The sequence below is a fragment of the Alosa alosa genome, chromosome 17 (genome assembly GCF_017589495.1).
Source record: "Alosa alosa isolate M-15738 ecotype Scorff River chromosome 17, AALO_Geno_1.1, whole genome shotgun sequence".
Lineage (NCBI taxonomy): Eukaryota > Metazoa > Chordata > Actinopteri > Clupeiformes > Clupeidae > Alosa > Alosa alosa.
This window is the reverse complement of record NC_063205.1, coordinates 10,817,541-10,844,553: the sequence shown is the minus strand read 5'-3', so window position 1 is coordinate 10,844,553 and position 27,013 is coordinate 10,817,541. Positions and strand designations below refer to the sequence as shown.

At 41.7% G+C, this 27,013-nt stretch overlaps 2 protein-coding genes and 1 long non-coding RNA gene across 4 annotated transcripts; 1 reads left to right on the top strand and 2 right to left on the bottom strand.

Annotated features, from left to right (window-relative positions):
- Nucleotides 1-211: 211 nt before the first annotated feature.
- On the bottom strand, nucleotides 212-2,811 carry LOC125310999 (toll-like receptor 1). The gene is made up of 2 exons (XM_048268803.1): nucleotides 2,785-2,811; nucleotides 212-2,678 (listed from the first exon to the last, which is right to left on the bottom strand). Exon 2 carries the CDS (start codon nucleotides 2,675-2,677, stop codon nucleotides 212-214), a length of 2,466 nt encoding a protein of 821 aa, XP_048124760.1. The 5' UTR covers nucleotide 2,678; nucleotides 2,785-2,811.
- A 4,585-nt stretch (nucleotides 2,812-7,396) lies between these two features.
- Nucleotides 7,397-10,176, bottom strand: LOC125310558. 2 transcript variants are annotated; one of them, XR_007196319.1, is made up of 4 exons: nucleotides 8,505-10,176; nucleotides 8,111-8,356; nucleotides 7,763-7,889; nucleotides 7,397-7,486 (listed from the first exon to the last, which is right to left on the bottom strand). It is a non-coding gene; the product is annotated as an uncharacterized LOC125310558 (long non-coding RNA). The 2 variants fall into 2 exon arrangements; XR_007196320.1 differs by having other exon boundaries at nucleotides 7,397-7,420.
- A 2,212-nt stretch (nucleotides 10,177-12,388) lies between these two features.
- Nucleotides 12,389-26,543, top strand: mkrn1 (makorin, ring finger protein, 1). Its single transcript, XM_048268082.1, has 8 exons — nucleotides 12,389-12,585; nucleotides 13,407-13,535; nucleotides 16,732-16,955; nucleotides 19,520-19,743; nucleotides 21,264-21,478; nucleotides 23,613-23,723; nucleotides 24,554-24,701; nucleotides 25,136-26,543. The coding sequence occupies exons 1-8, from the start codon at nucleotides 12,512-12,514 to the stop codon at nucleotides 25,346-25,348; spliced, it is 1,338 nt and encodes a 445-aa protein (XP_048124039.1). The 5' UTR covers nucleotides 12,389-12,511; the 3' UTR covers nucleotides 25,349-26,543.
- The last annotated feature ends 470 nt before the right edge of the window (nucleotides 26,544-27,013 follow it).

The window sequence follows — 27,013 nt, the reverse complement described above, 5'->3', positions numbered from 1 at the left end:
AGATGGAGACATTTCCAAGTCTCAGGATGGTGAGGGAAAATTAAAAATGCATGAAAAAATGGCCTATTAGCCTAAGATGCATAGTTGTTTAAAACAACCTAAAACTTTCGAAAATCATCTCCTCAAAACATTTTAATAATTATTATTTATCTTAATTACTGTCATCATCATCATCATCATCATGATATAGGCTATATGGCATTCAAATGCTTTAACCTTGGTTTGCTAACAAGGAGCATGTATCCATAATGTTTGTTGCTACATTCTTCAGTGTAATTCCCTTGTCCCCAGTTTGTAACATGGATCTGAGACTCTTCCAGAACAGATGTTTTTTGCGTTCATCCTTAGGCCACTCTAGATATGTCTGCTGCCTGAGGAGGGTCCTCAGTTTCAAGAACTTTCTTGGCAGAGAGTCAGGTGGGATAGGCTCTAGCAGAATGAACACCACAGAGTCCTGGTCCACGCTAATAGCTCTGTGCTGGGCAAAGAAGAGCTCATAGTTGCACCATTCACTCTGAACAAAGTTCTGAGAGAGCACAAATATGCTCTTATAGCTGGCCTCCACACAATTGATGATGTTGTCCACAATCCATTGCCCCGGTTCAAAGTCACGTTCATGAATGCAAAGTGACAGGCCTGCACCCTCCAGGGTTGGCACCAGCTGTGTATCCACCCAGTCTGAGTCGTGCTGGCTGTAAGAGATGAAAGCATGGTAGTTGAAGGAACACTTCAGCAGCCTGTCCTTCCCCTTATGAGCTCTCCGTTTAGCCCTGATCCAAAACCACAGCATTTTGGTGTACCAAACACCATCACACGCATAAAATGTGATGGCAAATACTGCAATGATGATGGTTAAAACTGACAATGCCGTAGACGCCTGGAGGATTGGGCGACAGGACAGATGTCCAAAATGGAGATTTACCAGCGATTGATCAGCATAGGAAGGAGGGGTACTGCAAGTGTAGTCCAGGGGCCAGTCTAGTAGTAGAGACTTGTTCATGGCCGTGACAAACCAGAAAGAATCACAAGTGCAGCTGAATGGATTTTTCCCTGCAACCATTGTCTCCAATTTGGGCAAGCCGTCCAACACACCCTCGCTAATATAGGCAATTGAATTCTGGTCAGTGAACAGGGCATGCAGCAGTGGGGCTCTGAGGTCCAGTGGGATGACTTGAATGCTGTTGGAACTCAAAATAAAATGTGTCAGATGGGGTAATTTTGACAGAATGGCTTGGCTTATGGAGGTAATTCCAGTCTTTGAGAGATCGATTCTTTTGAAGTAAGGTGAGAGGTGTTCGAAGATGTCATTGCCCAGGTTGTTGTGGCTGAGACTCAGCTCAGTTAGATTAGGGGACCATGAGCATGGGCCAGTTAGGCGGATGGAGTTGAAGCTCAGGTCCAGAGATTCCAGGAGTTTGATCTGACTGGATTGCTGAGATATAATAGCCAGGTCAATGAAACGGTTATGACTCAATGAGAGGTGTCTGAGGGATGGAAAGATCATTGTTGGTTTGCAAAAGGGCCACCAAAAGCCAGACTCATCCAGCAGATTGTCTGACAGATCCAAAGTCTGTAATGATGGTATGGCAGACATCAAATTACAGGGGAGAATGTTCATTCCGGTGCCTGAGAACTTCAGATATGACAACTCTGTAACATGATTCATGCTCATGTTAATTATGGGGTACCTATATTGATAGTGCTTGATACCATCAAATGTAATCGATTTGATTTGTATTGTGGTATTCTGGTCTGGGAATTGAAATCCATAAGGAGTGTCTTCATTGTAAACAATATTGATAAAAGTCAAATCTTCAACTGGAGAATGCCAAACATTTTGTATTAATTTTAACATGAATGTGCTATTTATCCAGGTTTGTGTTATAGTTAAATTTCTCAGACTGTGAAAGGTTTTTAAGGCAATAAAAGGATCAACAACTGCATTGCAATCATCAGGAACAAGCTTTAATAAACTCAGCTTCTGTGTTTGCGTTTGGTTAAGGTCAACAAGAATTTGTTCAAAGATGTCAAAATTCCGGCAAAAGGAGGCATTGAGAGTCAATTCTTTCAGATACTTCAACTGAGCTAAAGATCCAGGTTCATATTCTTGCAACTGAATGCCCTCACCTAAAATAATCTGCTTTAAATGTATGTCCTTCAAAAAACTGAAGTCTTTGAGTTTCAGTGAAGTAGCATTTTGACTTCCAAGAGCAAGGATCTCAAGATTATTAAATTTGGAAAAGCTATCTGGAAGAGCATAGCTGAAGTAGTTGTTGCTGGAGAGGTCTATGATACGAAATGTGTTGAGATTCATGTTAGGGATGACTTTCAAAAGGTTATAGGAGACGTTTAGCACCTTGATTTTGTTGTTGATGAAGGCATCCGGAGAAATGAACTTCAGATTACAATGTGTTGCTTTCAAGAAACAAAGGTTGGTAAGATTTATTAGTTGTCCATCTTCAATTCGAGCAATGTTGTTATAAGACACGTCCAAGTATTCAGTTTTCTTTGGAAGGTTTGGTGGAATTGCAGTGAGTTTGAGGTGTCTTAAGCTCTTTGTATGTTCTCTTAATGTCACACACATTTCAAATCCTATCTCTTCAGTATCTACAGCCGTAGTCCCAGAGAGTAAAATCACAACAGACAATATGCCAATGATCCAAAATGTAAGGGACATACTGAAAAAAGGGATGAAACATCAATATTATTAAGATTAAAGCTGTAGTAAAATATTGCAAACTTTATAAAATGTATATTCATCTGTAATTTATGATCTGTACTCACTTGTGGGCTTTCTTGTTTATGTGTGTGTCTCCCCAGAAGACCATGTTGTATCTGCTAAGGTCTTACACATCCTCTAACTTTATTTACACATCCTCTAACTATTTTAGTACATGTTCTGTAAAAAAAAAGAATATATGACTGTGTTTTCGCAATTTCCCTTAGTTGCAATACTGTACTTCTCTTATTTTAAAATGGTTGCTTTGTTGTTTTTGTGGTCACATTCACAGGGTAATCTAAAAAAAAATTCAGTTTGTGGAAGACACTTAACATTTATTTGGCATTTTCTTTTAATCAGGCAGTATTTTGTTATTTCAGGGTCACTTCTATAATGTTATTGTTTTCTATCATTACAATATCCATCTACTGTCATTTTCGCGTGTGTGTGTGAGTACATATGGATGGATTGTAAAATCAAGCGCTCCCGGGCAAAAGAGCTTACACCAGCAGCGGTCATACTGTATCAGACTTGCCCTTCTCAAAATCATGTCAGCGTGAGTTATTTAGAAGCAGCACTTTTGATGGGCCACATTGTTACAACCAAAGAATAAAAAATAAAGACAAAATTATTCTCCCTTGACTTTGACTCAGTAAAGTATTTCAAAAACACCCAAGTTTCCTTTTTCTTTCTGTCAGAGTGGGTGAGTTCCTCATTTCATTAGTAGATAACCTCAAAAAACACAGATTAAGAAATACCAAAGATGTATTTTCGTAAGACATGGGAAAGTTGGAAAGTCAATGCCATACATGTAAATGCCAGCTTGGACTTAGGACTCGAAGGGCAAATGCCCTATTTTGCAAAGTTTCAACATGCAATGGCTTCTTCTTTGGACCTTTCTCCATACATCCAGGTTTCATGAAAATTGGCAGTTTTTGCATAATTCAAACAAATAACAAATAAACACACAAGCAGACAGACAGACAATTTAGATAGAAATTACTTCTTTGGCAGAGATAGTATAAATTATCCATTTAACTGCAGTTAAGATGAAAAGTACACACTGAAATTCTATATAAAATACATAAATATATTATGGCATTAACTGGCAGACCATTCTGCTGACCATGGTTAAAATATTTTTTGCCCCAATTAGACCCAAGTTAGCCACATTATCAACAGCAAATGTACATCCAGGGTCATACGTTTTTGAACCCATGCTAAAGTTGACTAAAAAGAGGAATATAAAATCTTTTGGAAATTGATCTTAATGCCTTAAGTAAATCTTAGTGGAACGCTGCCGTTGTTGCAGGCAGCTCACTGCGCCGGGATTAGTGTGTGCTTCACCTCACTGTGTGTTCGCTGTGTGCTGAGTGTGTTTCACTAATTCACGGATTGGGATAAATGCAGAGACCAAATTTCCCTCACGGGATCAAAAGAGTATATATACTTACTTATACTTATGATCTGTGATTCACGTTAGTTGGTCACGGTTAAGGTGTTGAAAGGGGTTTGGAAACGTGTTGTGCATGAGTGTGAATAGTGGTAGCTGCAGGGGTAAAAGCAAAAGGGAAAAGAAAAATAAAATAAATGAATAAACTTTACAGAAAGGAAGAGGGAGGTACTGTATGTGTCTGGTAATGTACACGGCTTGGAGTTGTTTTTGTGGAATTTAGAAACGTCAAAAATGGGGACCAGGTGTCTTCAAAATTTGCTTCCTTCTGTGTGCATTGTGTTTCTCCATTGAAATGTGTTCTGAGATTAAATTTGTCCAGTGATTGATGTGGCAAGATTTCTTTGATTTCAAGTTTTGTAGAACTACTTCCTTAGCGACATATTTTATTGCACATGCTTGGCCTTGCCATTGGGAAGGGGCACATGCTTCTACATGGCCTACATGGAGTGTAGGCCTATCTGGGAGATGACAACATGATTGCAAAGGCATTTTCCCTGGCATAGGGGAGGGATTGTGAAGCAGATAGAGACTGAGATTGACAGGTGACAAACATACATGATTGGCAGGTGTGAGGATGCGGATCTCAGCAGGTGTGTTTGTGTGTTTGGATGTGAATTTTCAATCATTTGTGCCATCACTGTATTCTTCAATATCATCAATAGTTTTTAAAAACTCTTTATTCAATACTAAATTTGTGATTGACAGAACCAAGTGCATGCATACACATCATTTTAAGCCATAGAGGTGTTGAGGGGAGGTACTCTCGGAGGATTTGGGTCTTCAAGAGCTTCTTGAAGATAAAGAGGGACACCTCTGGCACTTGGTAAGTTGTTCCATTATCAGAACTACAAATGAAAATAGTCTATTGCCATGTATGTATAGGGACGGCAGTGCCAGGCGATGTTGGAGGAATGTAGCAGCCAAGGGGCTGCTACAGAGCATTTAACCCTAAGGTGTTCAGGTCTGTGGGACCTGTTTTCAATGTTTGCTCAAATAAAAATTATGCTATTTATTATTTCTTCTAAATTAAACTCATTGGCATTGGCTAATTTTCTGTGAAGAACATACAGTAAAAAATAACTTATTTTCAATGACTGCACACAGTACACCCCCCTTCACATAGCTATTACATACAGTATGTGGTGTTCGGGTCTACTGGACCCAAGTGTAATAATTGTAGGCGCTGTGTACTTTAACTGTGTCCTCCTCCTGTGTCTGTGCGCATATGTGTGTCTGTGTGAGGGAATGTTATCTTTCTGCACCTGCTATTTCCACACAAAGTTACAAAATTGTTACATTTCAAGCACTTTCACTTGTTCTGATTAAGTTCTAAGAAATAAGCACCAATAATGATCAAAACATTTTTTTCTATTTTTTATTTTATTTTTAGAATTGAAAAAAAAAAACGAAAATGATCATAAATGTGATCTCACAGGGGTAAATGGCAAATATGAACCATAAATGATGTCTATATCATTGATAATTGAGCTATAAAGTAAACATTTGTTAAGTATTTTTACATAAATTGTTATGGCTGTATTGATTTAAAACTCAAAAGGAATTAAATGCCCGCACTCTGCTTAAACTCCCATATATTTATTGTGTTGCAACGTTTTGACCCGACTGGGTCTTCCTCAGGCTGGGTCGAAACGTTGCAACACAATAAATATATGGGAGTTTTAGCAGAGTGCGGGCATTTCATTCCTTTTGAGTTCTAATTCCATTGGCCCTGAACCTCACTGGTGGGGATGTGCACACTTCCACAACTACTCAATGTATTGATTTAAAAGCCTAATAATGTGGTGGATCCACCAGACCCGGGAACATTGGCTGAGTAACAAAAATATGAACACCTTACAAGGGTCACTTCTAAGCAAGCATTTCTAAGCAAATTACATGAATTTGATGGAAATGGGTAGTCAGTGGGTCTCAATGAACAGCGGGGTAACTTGCCCTTTTTGCTCGATTGAAAACCAGACGTGCCGCTGCATTGGACTATCTACAGCAGTTTCACAAGCCGGAAGGCCCATGAGGAGGGCTTGGCAGTCGATGCGAGAGATAACCCTGATCTGTGCCAAGAGCAAGGTTGTATGTTGGGTTAGGTACTGTCTGATTTTTCTTATACAGAAAATATGCAAAGCAGCATGACCGGGGTGACAGAGGCAAAATGGTCAGAGAAGGTTAGGTCATCAGTCATGACACCCAAGTTTCTTGTAGCCTTGGTAGAAGCAAGAGAGGAGTCCATTTTGATGTTGATGTGATATATGGTTTGTTTGGCTGGGAAGACCAGCAGTTTGGGCTTAGACGGGTTTAGGTGAAGGAGGTGATGTTCTTTCACCCAAGTGGATTTGTCAAAGACAGGTGCAGATTGGGTCTATAGTTGGGTATCATCATGCATAGCAGTTCTAGCCAAATCAACCTTCTTCTCTATTCTCAGATTGCAACATTTTTTTTATTGGATCTTGGTTAAGTGTTAATTCTTCCTGTTTTGAGCCCTGCACGTCTAACCATTTTTTTATTGTTCACTTGTTTCATATCAACTAAGCAATTTAAGAAATGAGAAGTTGGAAGATGATTGTCAGCTAGAACAGGAACATTGGGATTCTTTGTTTTACCACCATTCCACCCCACACCAACTCTCAGCAGGCATGTAGGGAGCTGTTATACACAACATCAGCTAAAATTGTTTTAAATGAGCTTTAGGTGTGAAATCAGAGGAAAATAAGGGTTAAAGTTTTCTGGTTTGGAATGTGTGTACTGATCATTTTAATTTGCAGGGGGTTTTTTTTATATCTTGTACAAAAATCAAATGAACAGTACTTTTCCAATAGGTCCAATGGCAATTAGTAGTCCAGCACTCTGAACATTTTAGTGTGTTCATGCAAAATAAAATAAAATAAAATAAAATAGACAAAGTTTAGTAGTAAGTAGTTTACTTTGAATAGCATAGCCTCAGCACTTCTAATATTAAGCAAGGTATTAAATCCAGAAGCACAAGATTACAATGCTGAATAGACTCCCCAGACCCACTCTCATGACCCATACCACAGGGCAAACAAGAGCATTTTAAAGGGACACCAGGCAAGCCTGATGCTTTTTCTCTACGAAACTCCCCCTCGCTCAATCTGAAGCTCTTTTCCTTTTCTTTGCATCTTCCGTCAAGGGTTTTCGCTGCTTCTTCGCCGGCTCTGCCATTATACACACGTTTGCAACAGTCGCTAGCGTTTCGTTAGCCTGCCTCTGTGCTGTGGATGCAGGATGTAAACTTATCAATTCAATTCAAGCAATTCTTAGGGTTTTGTAGAATCTGCCTGTATGAGAAAATGAATAAGTTGGTTGTCAATATAAAATTACCAATCCACATGTTTTAGATTTTTGCTAAAAAAATGACAAATATCTGCCCAAAAGAAAGATTGTTCATGTAGCATTGTTCATACAACCTGTCATACAATCTGTCACAGACTGTGCAGCAAATGAAATTTTCAAATCCAGCATAACATACCATGCAACATTGCATGCCTCCTCTAAAGCAAACAAGAATCTAATACTGCATGGGTCATGGGTCTTTAGTGAGATGGTGGGTCTACCTGCGTGGCGGGACAGGCCCTTCAGTCGACACTTCCTCTGGGACAAACTGCATGTGTAGAGTCCCAGACAACCAGAGCAATCCTGTGCCGTAGCACAGCCACGGGACTGGATGCCATTACATGCATGCTGGTACAGATCAAATCAGTAACATTAGAAAACAGTGAAAGTGAGCAGTGAAATATTTGCATAGTAAAATCTGATTATTTATAGTAAACATTTATAGTACAATTTTATTTATTTATAAAAAAGATTCTAATAGTAGGCTAATGGATACAGGTGTGGTTCATGAATAGCTAAAATTAAATACCAATTGGAAATTTGAATGAATAAGAACATATTTTGCCCACCGTGTCAGAGTTGAAATGACCACTGTTCTGCTGACCGTCTCGGACTTGGCCTCTCGTTCCAAAACTCCCAAACTGGCCGTGGCTGAGGCGGTCCAAATCCCCGTCGTTCGGGTGTACAGTACTGGTGGTGTGCTCAGCACGAAGAGCTCTGGAGTACGCATGCCGACCCTTTCGTGTCAGGAAACCTTTTTCACCCGTCCAGTGCATTGAACTCACTCTGTTGCCCTTCTTGCCATCCATACTGGCCTGAGTGTAGCAGAGCAAATGGGTAAAAAACATTAAGAGCAAACTGCAGTGTTTCATCCCTAATAAAAACAAATATTTCCAGGCAAGAGATTGACATGGATAGACCCTTAGCAAATAATGATTGTTGATCATCAGAGTGTTTATATACCTTACCAACACCAACCCAGTAACCTCCTCATGGAATATATCACTAAAACAAATAGAAAGGGGATGGTTGCAGTAATCATGCTTTAATGGGTCCCCTAATAAAGGAGCATAATAAAGGGGTTGAACGGAAAGTAAAGGATGAAGTCCCTCCTCAAACATTAAACATTGTGTACAACAATGACCAAAGGGAAAAAAGGAATTGAAGAGTGATGTTTTCAAACACACTTAGTGACGCAGGACACTGACCTTTTTTCTTTTTTTTTTTCAATAATCTTTCAGTACACAGAAGATTCTGGAATATTCCATCACGGAACAAAGACCTACCGACCACCAACTTTCAGATCTCTCTTGTTTCCAAGGACAGTGATTTCTATTTGGTATCCAAGCATGATACATACTCTGCTGTTCAGTCTCTATGCTGAGAACTAAAGGGTGGATAGATAGAGGAGAGATTGAGAGGTCACATATCACAATCATCTTTCTGACAACAAATCTCTTCGCCATGGGCCATCACTTCAAGTGTTTGTATACAAGGTGCAGTCACCGGCAATATATTTCTCCTTGACTTCATGTGAGCTGCTATCAAACTCATGCTGTTATACTTTCTCACACTTGTCACACGTTGCGGTACAGACATGCTGACAGCAAAATATGTTCATTGTCTTTGAAATATGTTCAATATATTCATTGTCTTTTGAATGAAAAACATTACACATGCTGAAATCTAAAAAGGCATGCAAGGAAATGTGTGTTTTCAAAACCTTTTGTCAATATAACTCTTGCTGTCACAAACCATTCACAAAGGCCATGATCCTTCTGAATACTATTTCATACTTAAGGATGTTTATAAAGGAAAATTAATGCCAGATGAATGTGTAAATAAATGTGCAGTTTAACATATTTCCATGTGTTTGTGACAGCAGCTGCTGTGTTGCTTTATAGAAGGAAAATAAACTATAAGGTCAGCAGAACAGATGGAACTCATCCAGCTTACAAAACACCTGCATTCATCTGTCCACAGCTTAAGGCCTCTTCAGAGCAGGTAATTTATCCCATGGTTTATTCTCCTTGGAGAGAAATCCTACAAAAGCCTTGCTATGTGCTTCTCATTTCGTGTTCAACTACGTTACATGATTTGTTTTGTCTAGCTTTCAGTGTGGCAGCTCCCAATGTAAGATATTATGAGACCTTGTATAGCACCAAAGGATAAAAACAGTGTGGTCAACACAAGGGCCTGGTTACCAGGAAGGAATCCAGAGAGTATTCCACTGAGAGTGAGACTGATGAAAAGATGAACAATGACGCTCTCTGTGTTTACCTCTCCCACTGATTCAAAACCAAGCAACCAGGAACCGCAAGGACACTCTCCTTGCTGTAGTGTGCACAGTAACAGTGGAACTTATAGCAGAAAAAGATTCATGTTTTCATGTTTAAAGCTACTGATTAATAACAATACTAATACTACTACTACTACTACTAATAATAATAATAATAATAAAATAAATATTTGAATGGTACACATGTGGTGGGGAGATAAATGCACCTGTTCTTCTGCAAGCTAATCATTTCCTGGCACAAATTTTAAACTGAAAAGTTTTTATATCAAATACACTGTTTAAAGGTGCCATGTGCAAGAATTTAGGTAAAAATATCCAAAAAATGAGCTACACACATCAAAAGAATGAGAAGAAACAAGGGCGATGACATCATTAAAAAAATGACAAGGTATAGTGCTGCAGAGATAACGCGCACAGCTTGTGGGCGTACTTGAACCAAAGAGTATACACCTGTCAGGCTGTGGCTAGTAATTTAGCATGCTAATTCAGGTTGATATCTCTGCAGCACTATACCTTGTCATTTTTTTAATGACATCATCGCCCTTATTTCTTCTCATTCTTTTGATGCGCATAGCCAGAGACTTTCTAATGAGGAGACACAGCACTCAAGACACCCTCCATAGAAATGCATGGGGCTAGTTTGTAACGCCAATATGGCCGTTACTACACATCACACCCCTTCCTCGGCAAAACGTTGACATGTGAATACATTGAGCCAATCATGTGGTGTGATGTGAATACATTGAGCCAATCATATGGTGTGTTGTGAAGACATCTTCCCAATCATGTGTTGTGAACTCGCCGCTGGAGCAAGATTGGTGTCGTGAAGCCTTGTGCACGCGCATTTCTGGATGCCCGATGAGTGCCCAAAAAGCGCTGCTATATGGCCGCCGAGTGGAGGGACTTGCCTAAAAGGACTTGCCTAAAAGGTGTAGCTAATTTTTTTTGGATATTTTTACCTCAATTCTTACAAATGGCACCTTTAAATTACATTAGCAAACTAACTGTCAGTTGTGCTGTTGGTAGTATTTACAAGTTGAGTGTATTAGCTAGATTAGATATGAATTCCTTTTTCTATAATTCACAAGATTGTGGAGTATCCATCCACATGCATTCTGAAGAAATCTACATGCTAAAACAAGTTGTATCCCATTGTGACATGAAAGTACATGCACAATGTATCTCTTGTAGTGGTGGTCAATCTGGTGAACAATGCAAGCATGACATTGCGAAAGGTGCCACCTCATTATTGTTGCAAAAATCCGCTTGATTTGTGGTTAGTGCAGTGTAGTCATACTCGAAATCCGTAAATATGGAAGTTCCCACAATAGATATAGAAATGTAATCATAGTAAATTACATCAGACCGGGTATGATTTTCTTCGCAAGAAAACAGCCACTGGCTGTGTGTATTCGGGAATCAAATAAATACAAATAAATAAAAACATTTTTAATACCTACAAGCATTTCAGAACAGTATTGCATCCTTAAATTAGAGATATGTGTGATATGGGTATATTACATGGTTTATTTCAGCACTAAATTTAGTTAATTTAGTGAAGATGAGATGAGTTTGGCACCAAAGTATCATAATTGCTTAACCAATGGGTTCTGTGATATAGCTCCACAAAATAGAGACAGGCGGTATGGAGATGGCACAATGCTCCTGTCTAGACAGATGGCAGTCTTTCCTTTAGGTCTCCTAGCAACTCTGTGTTGTCAATTTAGGAAATGCTGCTCAGTTTGGCACTCCAGAGTAGCCTATAGGTCAAAAATAGCTGTGCAAGGATTTTATTTGAATTCTACCAACATGCAACTCCTGAATCATGTCATGAAGAACAATGAAGAACATCACTGCTGAGCCAAACATGAGGGAAATAGTAGGCTATAATCAATTAGGTATAAATGAGCTGAATGGAGAGTACATCTGGAAACTAGGCTTAGGCCTATATCTAGACAGGTATTTGTGTTGTTATTTTTTATTATTACTAACTGAATTAACCATGTGCTGCAGCACATGCTTTGGTTTTTGGAAGCCCATTGTTACATAAAATAGGAAATCAGGAAGTTGTGGAGATTGTCTGAGATTATGCAACTGTAAACTGTCCAGCCACACACACACACACACACACAACAGTATAAAAACATATGTTAAGATCTTGAAGTAATGCATTTGGTTCTGGTGTGTAGTAGGCCTAGGCTAGGCTACTCATTAATATTCAGAATCAATGTACTCCGAGAGAAACGTTTCTGTTAATTTCGATAACATTTTTGTCCCCAATAGCATAGAATACAAAATTATTGTATTTTTGTCCCCAATAGCAGAGCATACAAAATTATACAATGTTGTGTTTAGGCTATAGCTGTTTGGTGTTGCATAATGGGTTAAATAACCAGAAAATTACCAACAAAAGCATGCCGATGTAGCCTACCACGGGTGTTTAGTGGGCGTTCAAGAATGTGATTGATGTCACAACTGCACTTGTTGTCACTATGCCAAATCCATGATATCATCAGATGATTTGTTGATGCAATTCTGACGTATAACCGGGCGCTCGTGCCCCCTGGCGGTTGCCGCTGGAGAAGCTCCGGAGGCCGACTGAGCTTCGGCTTTCCGAAAACAAGCGAAACAGCGCGGAAGAACCGGGCGCTCTCCTTCAACATAAACAGCAATGGCGGAGGCAGCGGCAGCATCGACAGCGGCCCCAGCAATATCGGGAAGCTGGACTAAACACGTAACCTGCAGGTGAGACAGAATTTACACGATGTTGTTCATGTGAAAATTCGACGTAAGTGTTGGTATTATGTCTTACTGTTGTCATTGTAATCATTTGATAGGCGAGGTAAACGCTGTCTTTGTGCTGGTGCGAAATGTGGTATTTGTTTTGATCCAGCCACCAGCCTCAACAGCTAGCTAGCTATCACTAGCTCACTCGGTCGTTTAGGCAACGTTAAATACATTATTTTCCCTACGCTTTAAGGTGAACACAGTTGTAGCAGTACACAAGGTGGCATAACAATATACACAACAAGCTCAAAACTTACATGAACGTGAAATTGGCTGTCAAAAACAAACATTGCAAATGATTGACAGAACAACACTACACTTTGGCAACAGCAAAAACGCCATGAGTGTGATTTAACATTTATGTCCATAGTTTCAGTAGCCTATCCTTAACTGACAAATATTTTTTTCGTTACTGTCTGCGTTGTTTCTAACGACCGTCTAAGTTAATTTGACATGTAAGATTGTTAATTTGACATGTAAGAGAGTCATTTTTCACTCGAGAGGATAGCGTGAGTTGTATTAACAATTGTCCAAGTCCTTGCATCTGCGTTGGCTTGTGAACAAGGTTTTAATCGCTGTCAGCTCTTCTCTATTAGTCATCAGCCCATGTCCCCTTGATTTTAAGTTTAAAATGTCTAAAAAGAAGACCATTGAAATAAATTGGTTTGGGAAAGGTGATTGCCATTGTCCATGGTTAACCCGCTGGCCCTTCAAGTGTGGAAAACAGGAAAAGGTTGTTTTCGTGTGAAACGTTACCTTATTATTCCTTTGATTTGTAGGTATTTCATGCATGGTCTTTGCAAAGAAGGGAACAACTGTCGATACTCGCATGACCTCACCAGCAGCAAGCCAGCCATGATTTGCAAGTTCTTTCAGAAAGGATACTGTGCTTTTGGGGACCGTTGCAGGTAAGCCATTTCTTTGGCTGCTGATGTCATGCTCTGTTGGAAACTCGACTACTTCTTTTGTTGTGTCAGAATGTAGGCCTAGTTGCTGTAATTTTGTCCAGTTGCCTTTTTGACAAAACCCTGCAACCAAACTCAAGAAGTCTGTTCAGCACAGGTGTGTGTACCACACACTCGGCGAAGTGGTTTCTGAGAATTGTTATGGAATGCTGCTCTGATGTTTGCGTCATTTGAGAAGCCCAGTGTGTAATATCAACATGTTGTTGACGCCATCTACAAAAGTTGTCTCTAAGTGTAAGGAAACACTTGAAGGACATGTTGGGGTGTGGGGGTGGGGTGAGTGCACATTTGGTGAAAGTCACCCCTTGACTGCTTTTGGGGTTGCTGCTATTGTTCCCCCATTTGTTTCCCCTTTTGGTTAATGTTCTTATCAGGCTATGTTCTCACATAGCCCCAGCCGGAGTTGAACACTCTAGTATGATATGCAGCATGAAGGCATATCCTCTCCTGGAGCTTCTGCCTCCGTATAAGGGAGGAACCTGGAAGCTTTTCTGCAGCTGAAGCCCGAGTGTGTCATGAGTGGGGGGGTGGGGGGATCAATCAGCCTCTGCAGTGCCTCCAGTCACTAGGGATTAAGGGTGCTGTTATCATCAGCTGCAAACAAAACGGCAGGATCCAGTCCATCTGACATGCCTTCAGATGAGCATCCAAGGAATAATGTGGGAATGTTTTAGGGGGTGGGATGAAGGTGGCGGTGGTTGAGGGGGTTGATGGACTTTGGCTAAGTCTGAGTTTGGAGCATTATCAAAATTAGCCTTGCGGCTAGACAGCCCAGACAATGTTTGCCCCCTGCAAGTGTGTCTGGGTTCAAGAGCATTGCCATAGTTACGGGTGTCGCTCAGAGGGTCCTGCTGTGTGAGAATGTTGTGTGTGTGTGTGAGTGAGGGGGCTCATTCCTTTGACAGCATATGCTCTCTCTCTCTCGCTCTCTCTCTTTCTCTCACACACACACACACACACACTTCCCAGGGCTGGTCCATGGGGGATTGCATGTTTTGATAGTGGGGGGTGCACATGGGGGTTTTGTTGGCCCAACAGCCGTGCTGCGTGAGGATGATTGGGTCTTCCGTCTCCATATGGAGGCTGTCCTTATTGTTGTTTCCATGCAGAGGGGAGGAGCCCAGTGAAGGGGTTGCCATGAAGAGGAGGAGGGGGAGGAGTGGGGGTTTATTATGGATGGATTCAGCAGCCTTTGCCATTGTGTCCTGCTCGGTCTGTCTCTCTCTCTCTCTCTCTCTTGCTCTCCCCCCTTCCCGCAGACCTGGGGGGGCAGATAGTGCAGTCTGCATGGCAATTACATAACTCTCTCTCTCTCTCTTGCTCACTCGCTGTACCCAACCCCCACCAATCTCTCCCTTTGCTGCTGGGTTCATTCAGTTCATGCCGCCATTCTGTGCCTGCTTCGTATGTGCCTGCTTCTCCGTCATTTATTTATGCCCTCCTTGGTTCCTACACACACAGCACAGCGAAGCCACTATACGGCTCTAGTACAGACGAGTGCTTCAGTGGGCACTGAAAAAATGATGCCAGTGCAAAGTAGACCGAAGAAGAGTTTTAGTGCTTGAACTCAGAGAGAGGCTACTTAATGATGGTGTGTGTGTGTACGTGTACGTGTGCGCCTGTGTGTGTGTTTGTGTGTGTGTGTGTGTGTGTGTGTGTGTGTGTGCGTGTGTGTGTGTGCCTGTGTGTGTGTGTGCGCCTGTGTGTGTGTGTGTGTGTGTGTACGCATGTGCGCCTGTGTGTGTGTGCGCCTGTGTGTGTGTGCGCCTGTGTGTGTGTGCGCCTGTGTGTGTGTGCCTGTGTGTATGTGTGTGATATTCATGGCTGTTCCATACTCCTTGTCCCAGGATTAGTCATCCTGTGCATCCTCACAGAATGCTAACACTGATCTATGTCCAATAGCAAACCGTGTGAGAGGCGCAGTCTAACGGTGCATTCATGGCACCTGGGAATGACAAGGACCGCCCCTGTGATTACGTTGGTTTTTCCCACCGCGAGTGTTCATGTGCTTTGCCGTCGGAATGTGTGAAAAACATGGATGCCACAACAAAGGTTAAAACATACGCTCACTAATCTTAAATAAACAACTGTATTTGCTTAAAAATATAGTGTAAGACGCTTGTGAAAGAAAGATTATGCAGCTTTGCCTTTGTCATTGTCTTTGTCATTGTCTTTAAACTACATTGTCTGTTGGTGGGGAAAGGAGGGGGGGTGCAGTTGAAGAAGCCTTTTTGACAGGTGGATTGGTGCAGAAAGTGTACATAACGGGATTTGTCTTGGAAGTGTTGCAGTGCCAGCGTCAGAGAAAGGAGGTTCACAGCAAGTGTCCGCGTGCTGCCGTTTCTGGAGGTGGCAGGTGCGAGGGCGATGGGGGATGCTCTTATCTTTTCTTTGTGCAAACGGATAGTGTCGCCGTCACGGCCCGTCTGCGCCTTTTTGTGTTGATCTTGTGGTGGGTGTTGATAGTGCCACTGGGACGTCAAGGACTTTGCCTTTGCAGACTGGCTTACCACGCTCAGACCAGCATCTGGTCCGGACACTTGACTTTGCCATAGCAAAAGCGTGGTGTCAAGCCAGCTCAGAAGGCATGGTTTGTTATTTGGTGTAAATCTAATTGTCTGTGGTAACAAGTTTCTGCTTGTCTTTGGAAATGCTGTTATGAGTAGGATAAGGGGCAATGAGGTGTTGTTTGGTAGTAGAAAATCAATGGGCCTAATGATTGTTACTGAGGAAATGGACACATTAGCACTACAACTGGGCTTGTTGTTATATTATAGACATTTTACAAAAATAAATAAGTAATACAATGATATTCTTTCCGTAATTTGCCTAAACTACAGCCTGATCTAATACCCAGAGGATGAGTCCTAGCTTGGTCTAACTCATAATGTAATCCAGTAGATTATACCATTCCGCATGATTGCATGATTTTTGCCAACCTGGTGCACTCAATTTCTAAGCACCATCAAAAACAGAGGTTAGAAAAATACAGTAAAATGTAGCCTATGTTAAAAATACGGTTACTTGTTGTTGTAAACTATAGCATTTGTAAATGCATTATGCTTCTTGCGGGAAGATGTAGTAAGAGTAGGCATAGGAGTAAGCCAATTTAAGTCTAACTAGCGCACCTCTCCCTCAGGTATGAACACACCAAACCAACTAAGCAAGATGATCTGCCGGGCCCCAAGACGCCCCTGCTGCTGCCCGCCACTGCCCCCCCGCAAGCCAGCACCAGTGGCCCAGAGCCTGTGTCCAGTGGGCCCGCCGGCAACGCCGATGCCCAGGACAAGATGCCAGGCTCAGGTGCCGAGGACTGGGTCAACGCTGCCGAGTTTGTGCCCGGCCAGCCTTACTGTGGGAGGGGTAAGTGTGTGTGTGTGTGTTTGCATGTACACTAGAAGATGATGGTCAGTAAGGGTAAGTAGGCCATTGAGGGTGGGCACCCTTAGAACTTATGGGGCCTGCGTGCTTGGACACTACTGTAGACATTATTCAACTGAATAGATTGATGACCAAATGTCATTGGTGCAGTATCGTTCAGGATGTTCTGTGGCAGGACGCTGTTCTGTTCAGGGGCAAGGCTCCTGCTAAACTCTGGAATTCATTTACTGAATTCCCAGAGGGTGTCTCATCATTGTCTTCCATCAGGCCACTTCCAGTTTAGGCTGAGGGCTTCTCTCCTCCTCTTTTGGACGTGTGAGACATGCCCTATCTATTTATATCACTGCGCCAGCCGGTCGAGGACCTCCGCGCCGCTGTTTACCATGAGAAAGAAGTTAAATGGACAGCAGCAGAATTTGCAATCAGGTCTCCTGCTTCACATGATGAGCATGGGAAAGGAATGTGGGATTATATTGACATATGACCTATTTCAGTTATAGCTTGAGTTAGGTTGTGTAAGGTTACGTATATATAAATACGAACCTTTGTTTATGACGAGCACAATCTTGAGGTTGTTGGAAGGGGATGTCAAACCACTGTACTTTTATACTGCGCACCAGTCATACCCTTTTTAGAACATAAAGGTGGTTCAAACTGTTTACCCATTTTGATGCCACTAAAGTGGGCAAACACTTTAGTGGCATCAAATATAATTTCATTTAATCTGAAGTGTTTGACAACCTTGGTGGCATGACGTGATTCACAGGACCTGGCTGTGGTGAATCCCTGTGAGACTGATATGTATTTGTCTCCATAGGATCACCAATGTGATTAACAGTAGCCAAATAAAAAAAAACAACAACAAAAAAAAACAATCAATCTGTGGTAGGATGTTGTTCAGGGACGAGGCTCCTGCTAAACTCTGGAATTAATTGACTGAATTCCCAGAGAGAATGATGAAGCCCAAGTTTCCTTGAGGGATGTAAATCCTTACCTCTTAAGTGGATGTTTTTGTTTGTTTGAAGTCAGCCCATTTGTGTTTCCCATAGCCACACGTTGTGTGCAGTTTTGCAAGGAGGGGAGCATAAATCATAATGTCTATGCAGTTTTACCCTTTTCAGGGTCCTCATGTATCATGCATTATGCCTGCTTTTCTGTGGCAAAGAATTGGTCTGTAAAAGTGTCACCTAACAAATAGAGTTGTCTGAATGCACATTTGTAAATTATGTGCATCGCCGAGACTTTAGTAGAACAGGATGCTGCACACTGATACTTCAAGGCATCCTTTGCAAGGTTTTATTCCATATAATATAATATAATATAACATAACAGCTTCAAAGTCATGTTAATATTAAACTAACTTAACTTAACTAACCTGCCGGCTATGGACAACCAGTCATGCAACTTGCTCTCCCTGGTCCCGGTTGGAGAATCAGGAATTCCTTTAGAGCAGTTGTGCAATAACTTAATATTTGTAATATACCGTGTAGCATTACCTTGTCAGTTGACATGGGATTTTGGAAATTATCTTTACTAGTTTGTAAACAAATCCACATGTACCGTGTCCAGGGTGAATGAGGCCGTGAGTGGTATTTACGACAGTTGATATACAGTAAACATGTGATCAGTAACTTCCACATGTCTAGTCTAGTTTCACCAACAGGGGGAGATGGGCATGTTTGGGCCTCATAGAGAGTGTGTCACCAGGATGCCTTCATTGAGTCCTCTGGTTTGTGACTGAATGGGCTATTCTCTGCTCTCCTCCTGACCTCAGTAGAAGGGGACATTCCTTTGACAAATATTAGGCTGGTGCCAACAGTGCACACACACAGACACGTGCGCACCCACACATACAGATGCTCATGCAAACACACATCGCTCCGAGGGAAATAGGTGGAAGTCCCCATATTAAACTGTTTGGACAGCTAGCGGCTCAGGGTGTTATGGTCAGAATGCAGATAGCTGATGACTCTTTAGTGAGAGATGGTTAGAATCCATAACCCAAACCATTGCAGGTCACTGCACCTGATTCCGCAAATAGTAGCAGGTGCACCTGATTTTGACAGTGCAGCATTTGACAGTGCAGCATTTGTTTGTTTCTGTTTAAAACTGACATACAAAAACGTGCAAAATGCAGCCAGGAACTTTAGGAATTTTGTTTTTCCTGCTTTGTGGTCGTTTGTGATTCATGCCATAAAGTTAACCATTGTTCAGGGTATTTTTGTGTCAGAATTTTATTATTTTACGGTTTACAACTGTATTATTAGAATTTTATTATTTTACGGTTTATGATTACAACTGGCTCAAGATTGCAGCAAAATGAGAGTGGAGGACAACGCAATGTAAAACATAGCTATAAACCTTTGCACTTGTGTGAATGGAAACGCATTATGCAACTATGCAGTGCATTCATGTAGCAACAAAGCTTAACTTGGTCGGGATGAGAAGAACCTATTCGTTAACTTGACAGTAATCTGACTGAACAACCAAAACCCACACTCGGTTTCCAAATATAACCCTGTCACCCCCCCCCCCCACCCCTGCAGCAGACCCTGCTGTTTTGGAGGGATCCGGTCCGATCATAATCGAGGAGGAGTACGAGAAGGAGCAGACCGACTCTGAGCTGAAGAAGACGCTCTGCCCATACGCCGCCATGGGGGAGTGCCGCTACGGCCTCAACTGCGCCTATCTCCACGGCGACGTGTGCGACATGTGCGGGCTGCAGGTGCTCCACCCGTCCGACAACGTCCAGCGCTCCATGCACATCAAGGTGAGCGGTCAGGGCCCGGACAGTCCCCTAACAACGCCTCCTCTTAGTCGCCACACCCTCTTAACAACGCCTCCTCTTAGTGGCCACACTCCCCTAACAACGCCTCCTTTTAGTGGCCAGGGCCTTCCTGAGTGGACGGCTAGGGTGGTAAAAGAGCCCATTGTTGAATCGAACTCTTGCATGATAACTAAATAAACAGTTTGTATGTAGAAGACCACACTTACACGGCTCACTCACTCCATATTTTTGTTGACATTTGCTTGCTAATTTGGTTACCATACTCTGTGCAATAGCTGGATAAATAATGTGTGTAAAAACAACTCTAGTTCTACAGACCAGCTCCACCCAGGCCTACTCTGTGTATTCCAAAGCCTGTGCCTGCTGTAAACTTAAAAAGACTATTTATTCCTCTCCTAATTAAGGAAGACGGCTGATGCACACCGGGGCTTATCATAAGAGTCAGTGCTAGCCAGTGCAGCACTGGTAGTGCTAATTCTCACCCCTGCACAGGGTGAAATTGGTATCACATTCCAGCCCTTGAGTGGAGGTCAACTTAGCACCATGCAACCACAAAAACAAACAGAATGTCCTGTAGCACCACACCCTGGCTGTTTATCCATGGAGGGACTGTTTAACTATATCCTTGTAAAAATAAGAAGTTATACATGTCCCTAGGCACCCTGTCCATAGAGTATTGGAAAAAGAATTAACAGAGAGACAGAGAAAGAGAGAGAGAGAGAGAGCGAGAGATATGAAGTGTGTGGCCTACTTGACAAGCTTGTCCTTAGTTGCAGGAGGTATGCGTACGTCTGAATAAGGCACCGTATTTTTTTTTTTTTTTTCAAGCAAATTGGGAACTCTGTTGGCTTAATGGCTTAAGCTGTGGGCTGTCGGAGTCTATGTTTGGATGTCTGTCAAGTGAGGGCATTTTAACAGCCTACCCATTTGTCTGGGCCATTAAAAGCCTTCTAGCCAGAATGGACTTATTTAGGGAAGCAGAGGTCCTAATCAAAAGATTCAGATTTAGAAAAGTCACAGTAGTCTGTGATGAGTGACATGTCGCTCATGTTTCATAGGCAAGATTATTCAACATTTTGTATGTTGGCCACAATTTTATTCTCATGTGAATTCTGGCCTATTTCACTATGCATCATGTGTAAAATGAGAGATTTTGAATAAGCTCTAAGGGCATGTGTCTCTGGTGCCGCTCACCCAATCAGATGCCTAGAGTGAACATTGTCCTAACAGGAAGTGGTAGACTTCAACAATAATCCAGTTAGGAGAAAAATATCTGACCAAACCTTTCACAATTTTTGACAACTACGCATCACCTGTGTTCTAGGGTAACGTGAGCTTTTTATAGCTATGACTGATGGTACTCTGTAAGCTAATTACACGTTGTAGCCTCATATACGCTACGCTAAGATTGCCACTGAATGCAGCTCATACAATTTATCTAACAAGCGTGAGTTTTTCGGATGGATGTCTAAACCCAGACACGTTTGTCGTCCTCTTGCCAGGCCTGCATCGAGGCTCACGAGAAGGACATGGAGCTGTCGTTTGCTATCCAGCGCAGTAAGGACATGATGTGCGGCGTGTGCATGGAGGTGGTGTTCGAGAAGTCCAACCCCAGCGAGCGCCGCTTCGGCATCCTGTCCAACTGCAACCACTGCTACTGCCTCAAGTGCATCCGCAAGTGGAGGAGTGCCAAGCAGTTTGAGAGCAAGATCATCAAGTAAGTGGCCTCTCTCTCTGTGTGTGTGTGTGTGTGTGTGTGTGTGTGTGTGTGTGTGTGTGTGTGTGTGTGTGTGTGTGTGTGTGTGTGTGTGTGTGTGTGTGTGTGTGTGTGTGTGTGTGGAGGGAGATGTTTATATTTATGCAACCAGTTGTAATCTGTTGCATTTGCTCATTTTGATGCCACCACTAGGATGTACTAACATGTATATGGGCTTGGGATTGCTTGCCTTTTCACCAACCGTTCACACACACAACTGGCTGCATTGTCAATGAGTCCTTGCCCCAGTACTACGTAGGCACTACATGTGTTATTGGATGGCTCCATTAGTACAGAGCAAAGTTCAGGGTATGCAAATCCACAAAAAGCTGGCACAAGTGCTAGGTCAAAAAACTGAACTAAAAGAAACGTTGCTCAGAATAAAGTTTTGTGGGAGCTTTTAATACGGTGTGCAGGTCTTTCTTTTGTTCCATTAGAGTACAGAACACTGAATTCAGACCCAGAGTTGTAAATAAAGCCGGTCTTGCATGCTAATGTACTGTCATGTATTGCACCTATACCAACGGTCCTAACGCTAGTGTGAATCCTGCATATGCAAAGTTTGTGTGAATCTTGCATAAGCAACGCGTTACTTTTTGAGGATGTGCGTGAAGGTTTATAAACTATTAAGGTTTATAAGCTATTAAACGATATAAACGATTATTGCCGCAAATATAGGTGCAGATACAAAACTACTGTCAAGGCTTAGCTAGTGTGGTCAGGAAACACAGAATAATGGAGGCTTGCATCTATGACAGTCAGAAATAAACAATATAGTTTTGGTTGAGGAAAAGACTTGGCAGACATTTTATGGGATAGGAAATGGTTTTAAGCCACTCAGTAGGCCATCGGGACACACTCCCTCTTTGTTTGTTTCCTCAACGGTAGAAACAAATGCATCAGATTTGACTTGAATACCACAGTTAAAGGAAATAGGTGGTAGTTTCAGTGTGTGTTCATTTGTTTACCTGTTCTGTGTGTGTCCATAAGTGGAGGGTGTTGTGCAGTGTTTTACAGTTTAAAAATGGTCAAGTAAAATGTAATGTTTGTTTGTTTACGTTTCTTGTTCCTAAGTAAATACAGTACATTTTTAAGCCTGTGAGCTTTGCGTGGGCAATTGTTTTTGTATGTCTTGAGTTTGTTAGCAGAAAGTAATGTAAAAAAACACAAATAAAACAAAACATTGTGCCTATTAAATATACAATATAATTAATTAATCTCTATGTTTCTGCTTGGTGAGCTAACATCAGGACATGAAAGGCAGAAAATGTGAGCCTGGACTCTGTTTGAAATCCTTGTGGTGGATGCAGCCTCGGTTTTTATCAATAATGGATTATATCACACATTCCCAGAATGATGTCCTATTTAAATGGCCGTACTATTTTGTAAATTGGTATACTTCAAACAAATAAATCATTTACATTTTTTATTAGGCTTCAACAATCTAGAAGGCATGAAAACATGAACATGAATGCATAAATCCAAGGCTTTATGTGCCTTCATCTTCCGTACGACAATTGAGTAGGTTGCAGACAAATAAATGAATAACTAACCATTTTATAAAAAGGCCACCTCTCATTATTTTGGAGGGAGACTGAGAAGAGACCATTAATATGCACATATCTTAGATGTTTTGCACTTTCATCAGCGATGCCACAGTACCTATGTGCACTGTGGATAACCCACACAGGAAATGAGCTGTGGAGGCTGAAGTAGACAAAACTGATATAGAGGTTAAGACGTGTTGGGAGCGCTTCAGCGAATGAGTCAAAGTGTAGCCTCATCCGCATACACACCCCACTTGGTCAGGCTAAGGCTGAGTGACCTGTTTCCAGCAAGAGTTCTGACATACACCAAAGCAGAAATAGTCTCTGCTGCTATTTACATTTTTTTCCCCCACTTTGATCAGTTTTACATAATGCATACGTGGCAGATTTTTTTGTTTTTAAGAGAGTTGTTTGGGATATTGCCATTTGAGTTCTTACACAAAACAACCTGAGGGAATTAATCTCTTTCTTTTTTTCTCTCTCTTTCTCTCTCCATCCATCTGTCTGTATCTTCCTCACTCTCTCAACCAACTTCGCTCCATCCACAGGTCCTGCCCAGAATGTCGAATCACATCCAACTTTGTCATCCCGAGCGAGTACTGGGTGGAGGACAAGGAGGAGAAGCAGAAGCTCATTCAGAAGTACAAGGACGGCATGGGGTACTGATGGGCGCTTCCATTTATAGGGGCTCCTAACCACTATTCATGGTTGGCCAATACGTAAGGGATGACAGCCGCCGTCGTGTCCTGTTATACGGAATTAATGGACGAGGGGGGAGTTTCCTCCGCCCGAGTCCATTAATGTCCTGTAACAGGACACCTCAAAGGCCGTTATCCCACTTATCACCCGGTTGCCACTATAGGCAGTAGTAATGCCTTTATAGCACGCAAAGGAAACAAGCAGTTCCATTTAAAAAGAAGCCGACTTGTTCAGTTTGTTGGACATCTTTCTTTGGCCCTAACAGCGATAGCATGGACAGTAAGCTTGTTTACAGTTGATTCCTTTGTTGCGAAGCCTGCTTCCAGGCTCAATTGTCGTCCTACTGTGGTTGTAATAGTTACCATTCATAAGCATTGATATGGAACGGTGATTCAACTTTTTTTACCAGATCTACTTCATAGGTCTCCCATTGTTCAGAATTATTAGCCACCCTACCAGCCAATCAGAAAAGAGTATTTCTTCTCTCCGGGTGATCATACAGAACAACTCGGTGCAGTTGTTGTCTTATTTGCAGCCTCACTTACCAAAGGAGGCTTATCAGACCTCAGGTCGTCATTAAGCCTTTAAATTAGATAGTCATCATAAGTGGCCTCAATTATTTTAAGTGTGTGTGTCTGGTGATGCAATGCAATGTAATGCAGTGTCTTACACTTAATAGGGCATTGCTCACAGAAACTCTGCTATTTCTTTGGGTTGTAATGTCTGAGGTTCTAAGGCCTAAGGTAACTTGACCTTTTTTTTTCACCTCCCGCTCCCTCTCGGCCAACAGAACCAAGCCCTGCCGGTACTTTGACGAGGGTCGTGGCACATGCCCGTTCGGGGCCAACTGCTTCTACAAGCATGCATTCCCTGACGGACGACTGGAGGAGGCTCAACCTCAGCAACGCCGCCAGGCCAACTCCAATGGGAGGAACCGCGTAAGATCTACAGAGACTGTCGATAGAATTGTTTTTATAGAATTAGCTTTCAGTCTTTGTTTCACTTTGTTTTATTTTGGAACCTTGAGGGTCGTCCTGCATTTTCATCAGAGCAGCGTGGTCATCTGGTTGTTTAGTTGTTGGATCTAGTTGTTTTTCACCATAAATGATAGCTGCAGTTTGATGTAAGTTTAAGCTTTTTGCAAGCAGTCAGCAGCACAGGTCATTTTTAGACAAATGGCTGTTTAAATTCCTGCATTGTACATCTGAGAAATGAAGCTATTCTGGTATAGTTTTGCCTAGTTTCATTTCCTTTATATTCACATATTTATTGGCTTTTAGACCAAGCAACATTTATAATGTGGTACTGGTCAATCTGTTTAACCATGTGTGTTGTTTTCTTTGCCCATTCTCTCTGGCTGTCCCTCCCCTAGAACTCGCGGCGGACACCCCTGTGGGACCTCCTTGACGAGCGGGAGAGCAGTGACTCCTTCGACAACGAAGACGAGGAGATGGTGACCTTCGAGCTTAGCGAGATGCTGTTGATGCTCCTGGCGGCCGGGACGGACGACGACACCACGGACTCGGAGGACGAGTGGGACTTGTTTCACGAGGAGCTGGACGATTACTATGAGCTATATCTATAGCCCTCCCTGCCCCTCCCCCCACCACGTCACTATAATATCGCTTTCCTTACTCTCACCCCTACTAGACCTTAGAATGGACTGTCTCGTGAGCGTGTTGGACAGTAGCTTCTTTCCCCTTGTGTGTGGCAGTGCCTTCAAGCAGGCCATTAAAACATGATGAATTCAATTCAGGAATGAGGTGAAAATAACTTGATGGACAATAAACAAACAAACAAACAAAATAAAAACAAAACAAAAAAAGAAACAAAAAACAACAGACTTAAGACGAACAGACGGAATACAGGTCAGTGCACTTGTGCTAAACATTTTCTGAGAAAACAAAGCTCTCCATTCTGTGAGTCTGTCCTTTGTCCCGTTTATGTGGAAAAGAAATAACAAAAGCAAAAAAAAACAAATAAAAAAATAAAAAAAACAATGACAAAAACAAAGTGATGAAATTTGAACAATATCACTAATAAACCTTGTTGAGTGTACTCTCATAAGTGGGTTTTGTTTATCATCAACCCAGGTGTTTATTTGTCTTTTTTTCTCTTTTGTCTTTTTCTTTTTCTTTTTTTTTTTTGAAAAAAAAAAAAAAAAAGACTTTCTGACTCGTAGAGAATGCAGAAGCTCTACGCGGCATCACTGTATCCGGTGGCGTATGTGGTTGTTCTGGATTACTCTGGTCATGCACTGACTTGGCTGGACTGGAGCACTAAGCCTCCTGATGGTCAAATTGCACAAATGCACTCTTAAAACAAAGGTTCATAAAGACTGGTCTGGTCATTGAACGATATAATATACTCCTTCCTTTTCTTTTTCCTATTCCTCCTCGTCAGTCGACCTGCGTGTCGTATTGGTTCTCTTCTTCTCATCTCTTGTCCCAGAATTGGCCCTCAGGAACACCTGTGGTAGCCTCCTATGAGCTAGATATACCTTTGTGATTTGGACTCCACTCCGAAGACTTAAATGCATTAAAAGACGAAGCCGAATGTTTTATCAGATCAACTGTCTATTACTGTAGTTTTTTTTCTCTGCTTCAGAAACGATTGCATATTAAGACCGGTTGGCGGAAGCCAATCCACAAATACCCAATTGTTTTTCAGTTCTTGTTGAACTTGGTTGAAATGCATATGTTTATATTGATATGTGCTTGTTTTCTATGGTCCAGACACCATCAACATAACTTGAAAATAAAGTTTATTATCAAACTACAGTCCAGTTTGCTAGATTTATTTTTCTCACCAGATATGACTGTGTTTTTTTAGGATAACGTACGTATTCACTCCTCATTGCCATCACAATGTAAAGATGTCAGTATATTTCCAAGGCAATAATAGGAAGCTACTGAGGAGACCGTAATTGGTGCCCTCACAGAAAATCTCTATACAGTAGCCTACATGGTAGTCCTTACAGACCAATTATATTTAACATTTAAGGAGAGTTATGCTTCTCTGGTCTTAGGATCAAAACAAGGTTATTTTCAAGATATTGTATGACAACATTATTGTATTGATTCTTAATATTGATCGTGCTTGTGTATAGGAGTGGGAAATGATGCCTTGAGCGATTTGGACAGGCCTCTCTAAAAGGCCAAGTATTTTCAGTAACTTTCAGCTATTTCAGGGACTTTTTATAATGTTTTGATTGTTATCACTGTGAATTGAAAAAAACGTGTCTGGACCA

What these genes read in the sequence shown, in the direction of transcription:
- LOC125310999 (XM_048268803.1), bottom strand. Translation starts at nt 2,677, where the DNA reads ATGTCCCTTACATTTTGGATCATTGGCATATTGTCTGTTGTGATTTTA.
- mkrn1 (XM_048268082.1), top strand. Translation starts at nt 12,512, where the DNA reads ATGGCGGAGGCAGCGGCAGCATCGACAGCGGCCCCAGCAATATCGGGA. An exon ending in ACTAAACACGTAACCTGCAG is followed by an intron (nt 12,586 to 13,406) that starts GTGAGACAGAAT and finishes TTTGATTTGTAG; the next exon opens with GTATTTCATGCATGGTCTTT. An exon ending in AGCGCTCCATGCACATCAAG is followed by an intron (nt 19,744 to 21,263) that starts GTGAGCGGTCAG and finishes TCCTCTTGCCAG; the next exon opens with GCCTGCATCGAGGCTCACGA.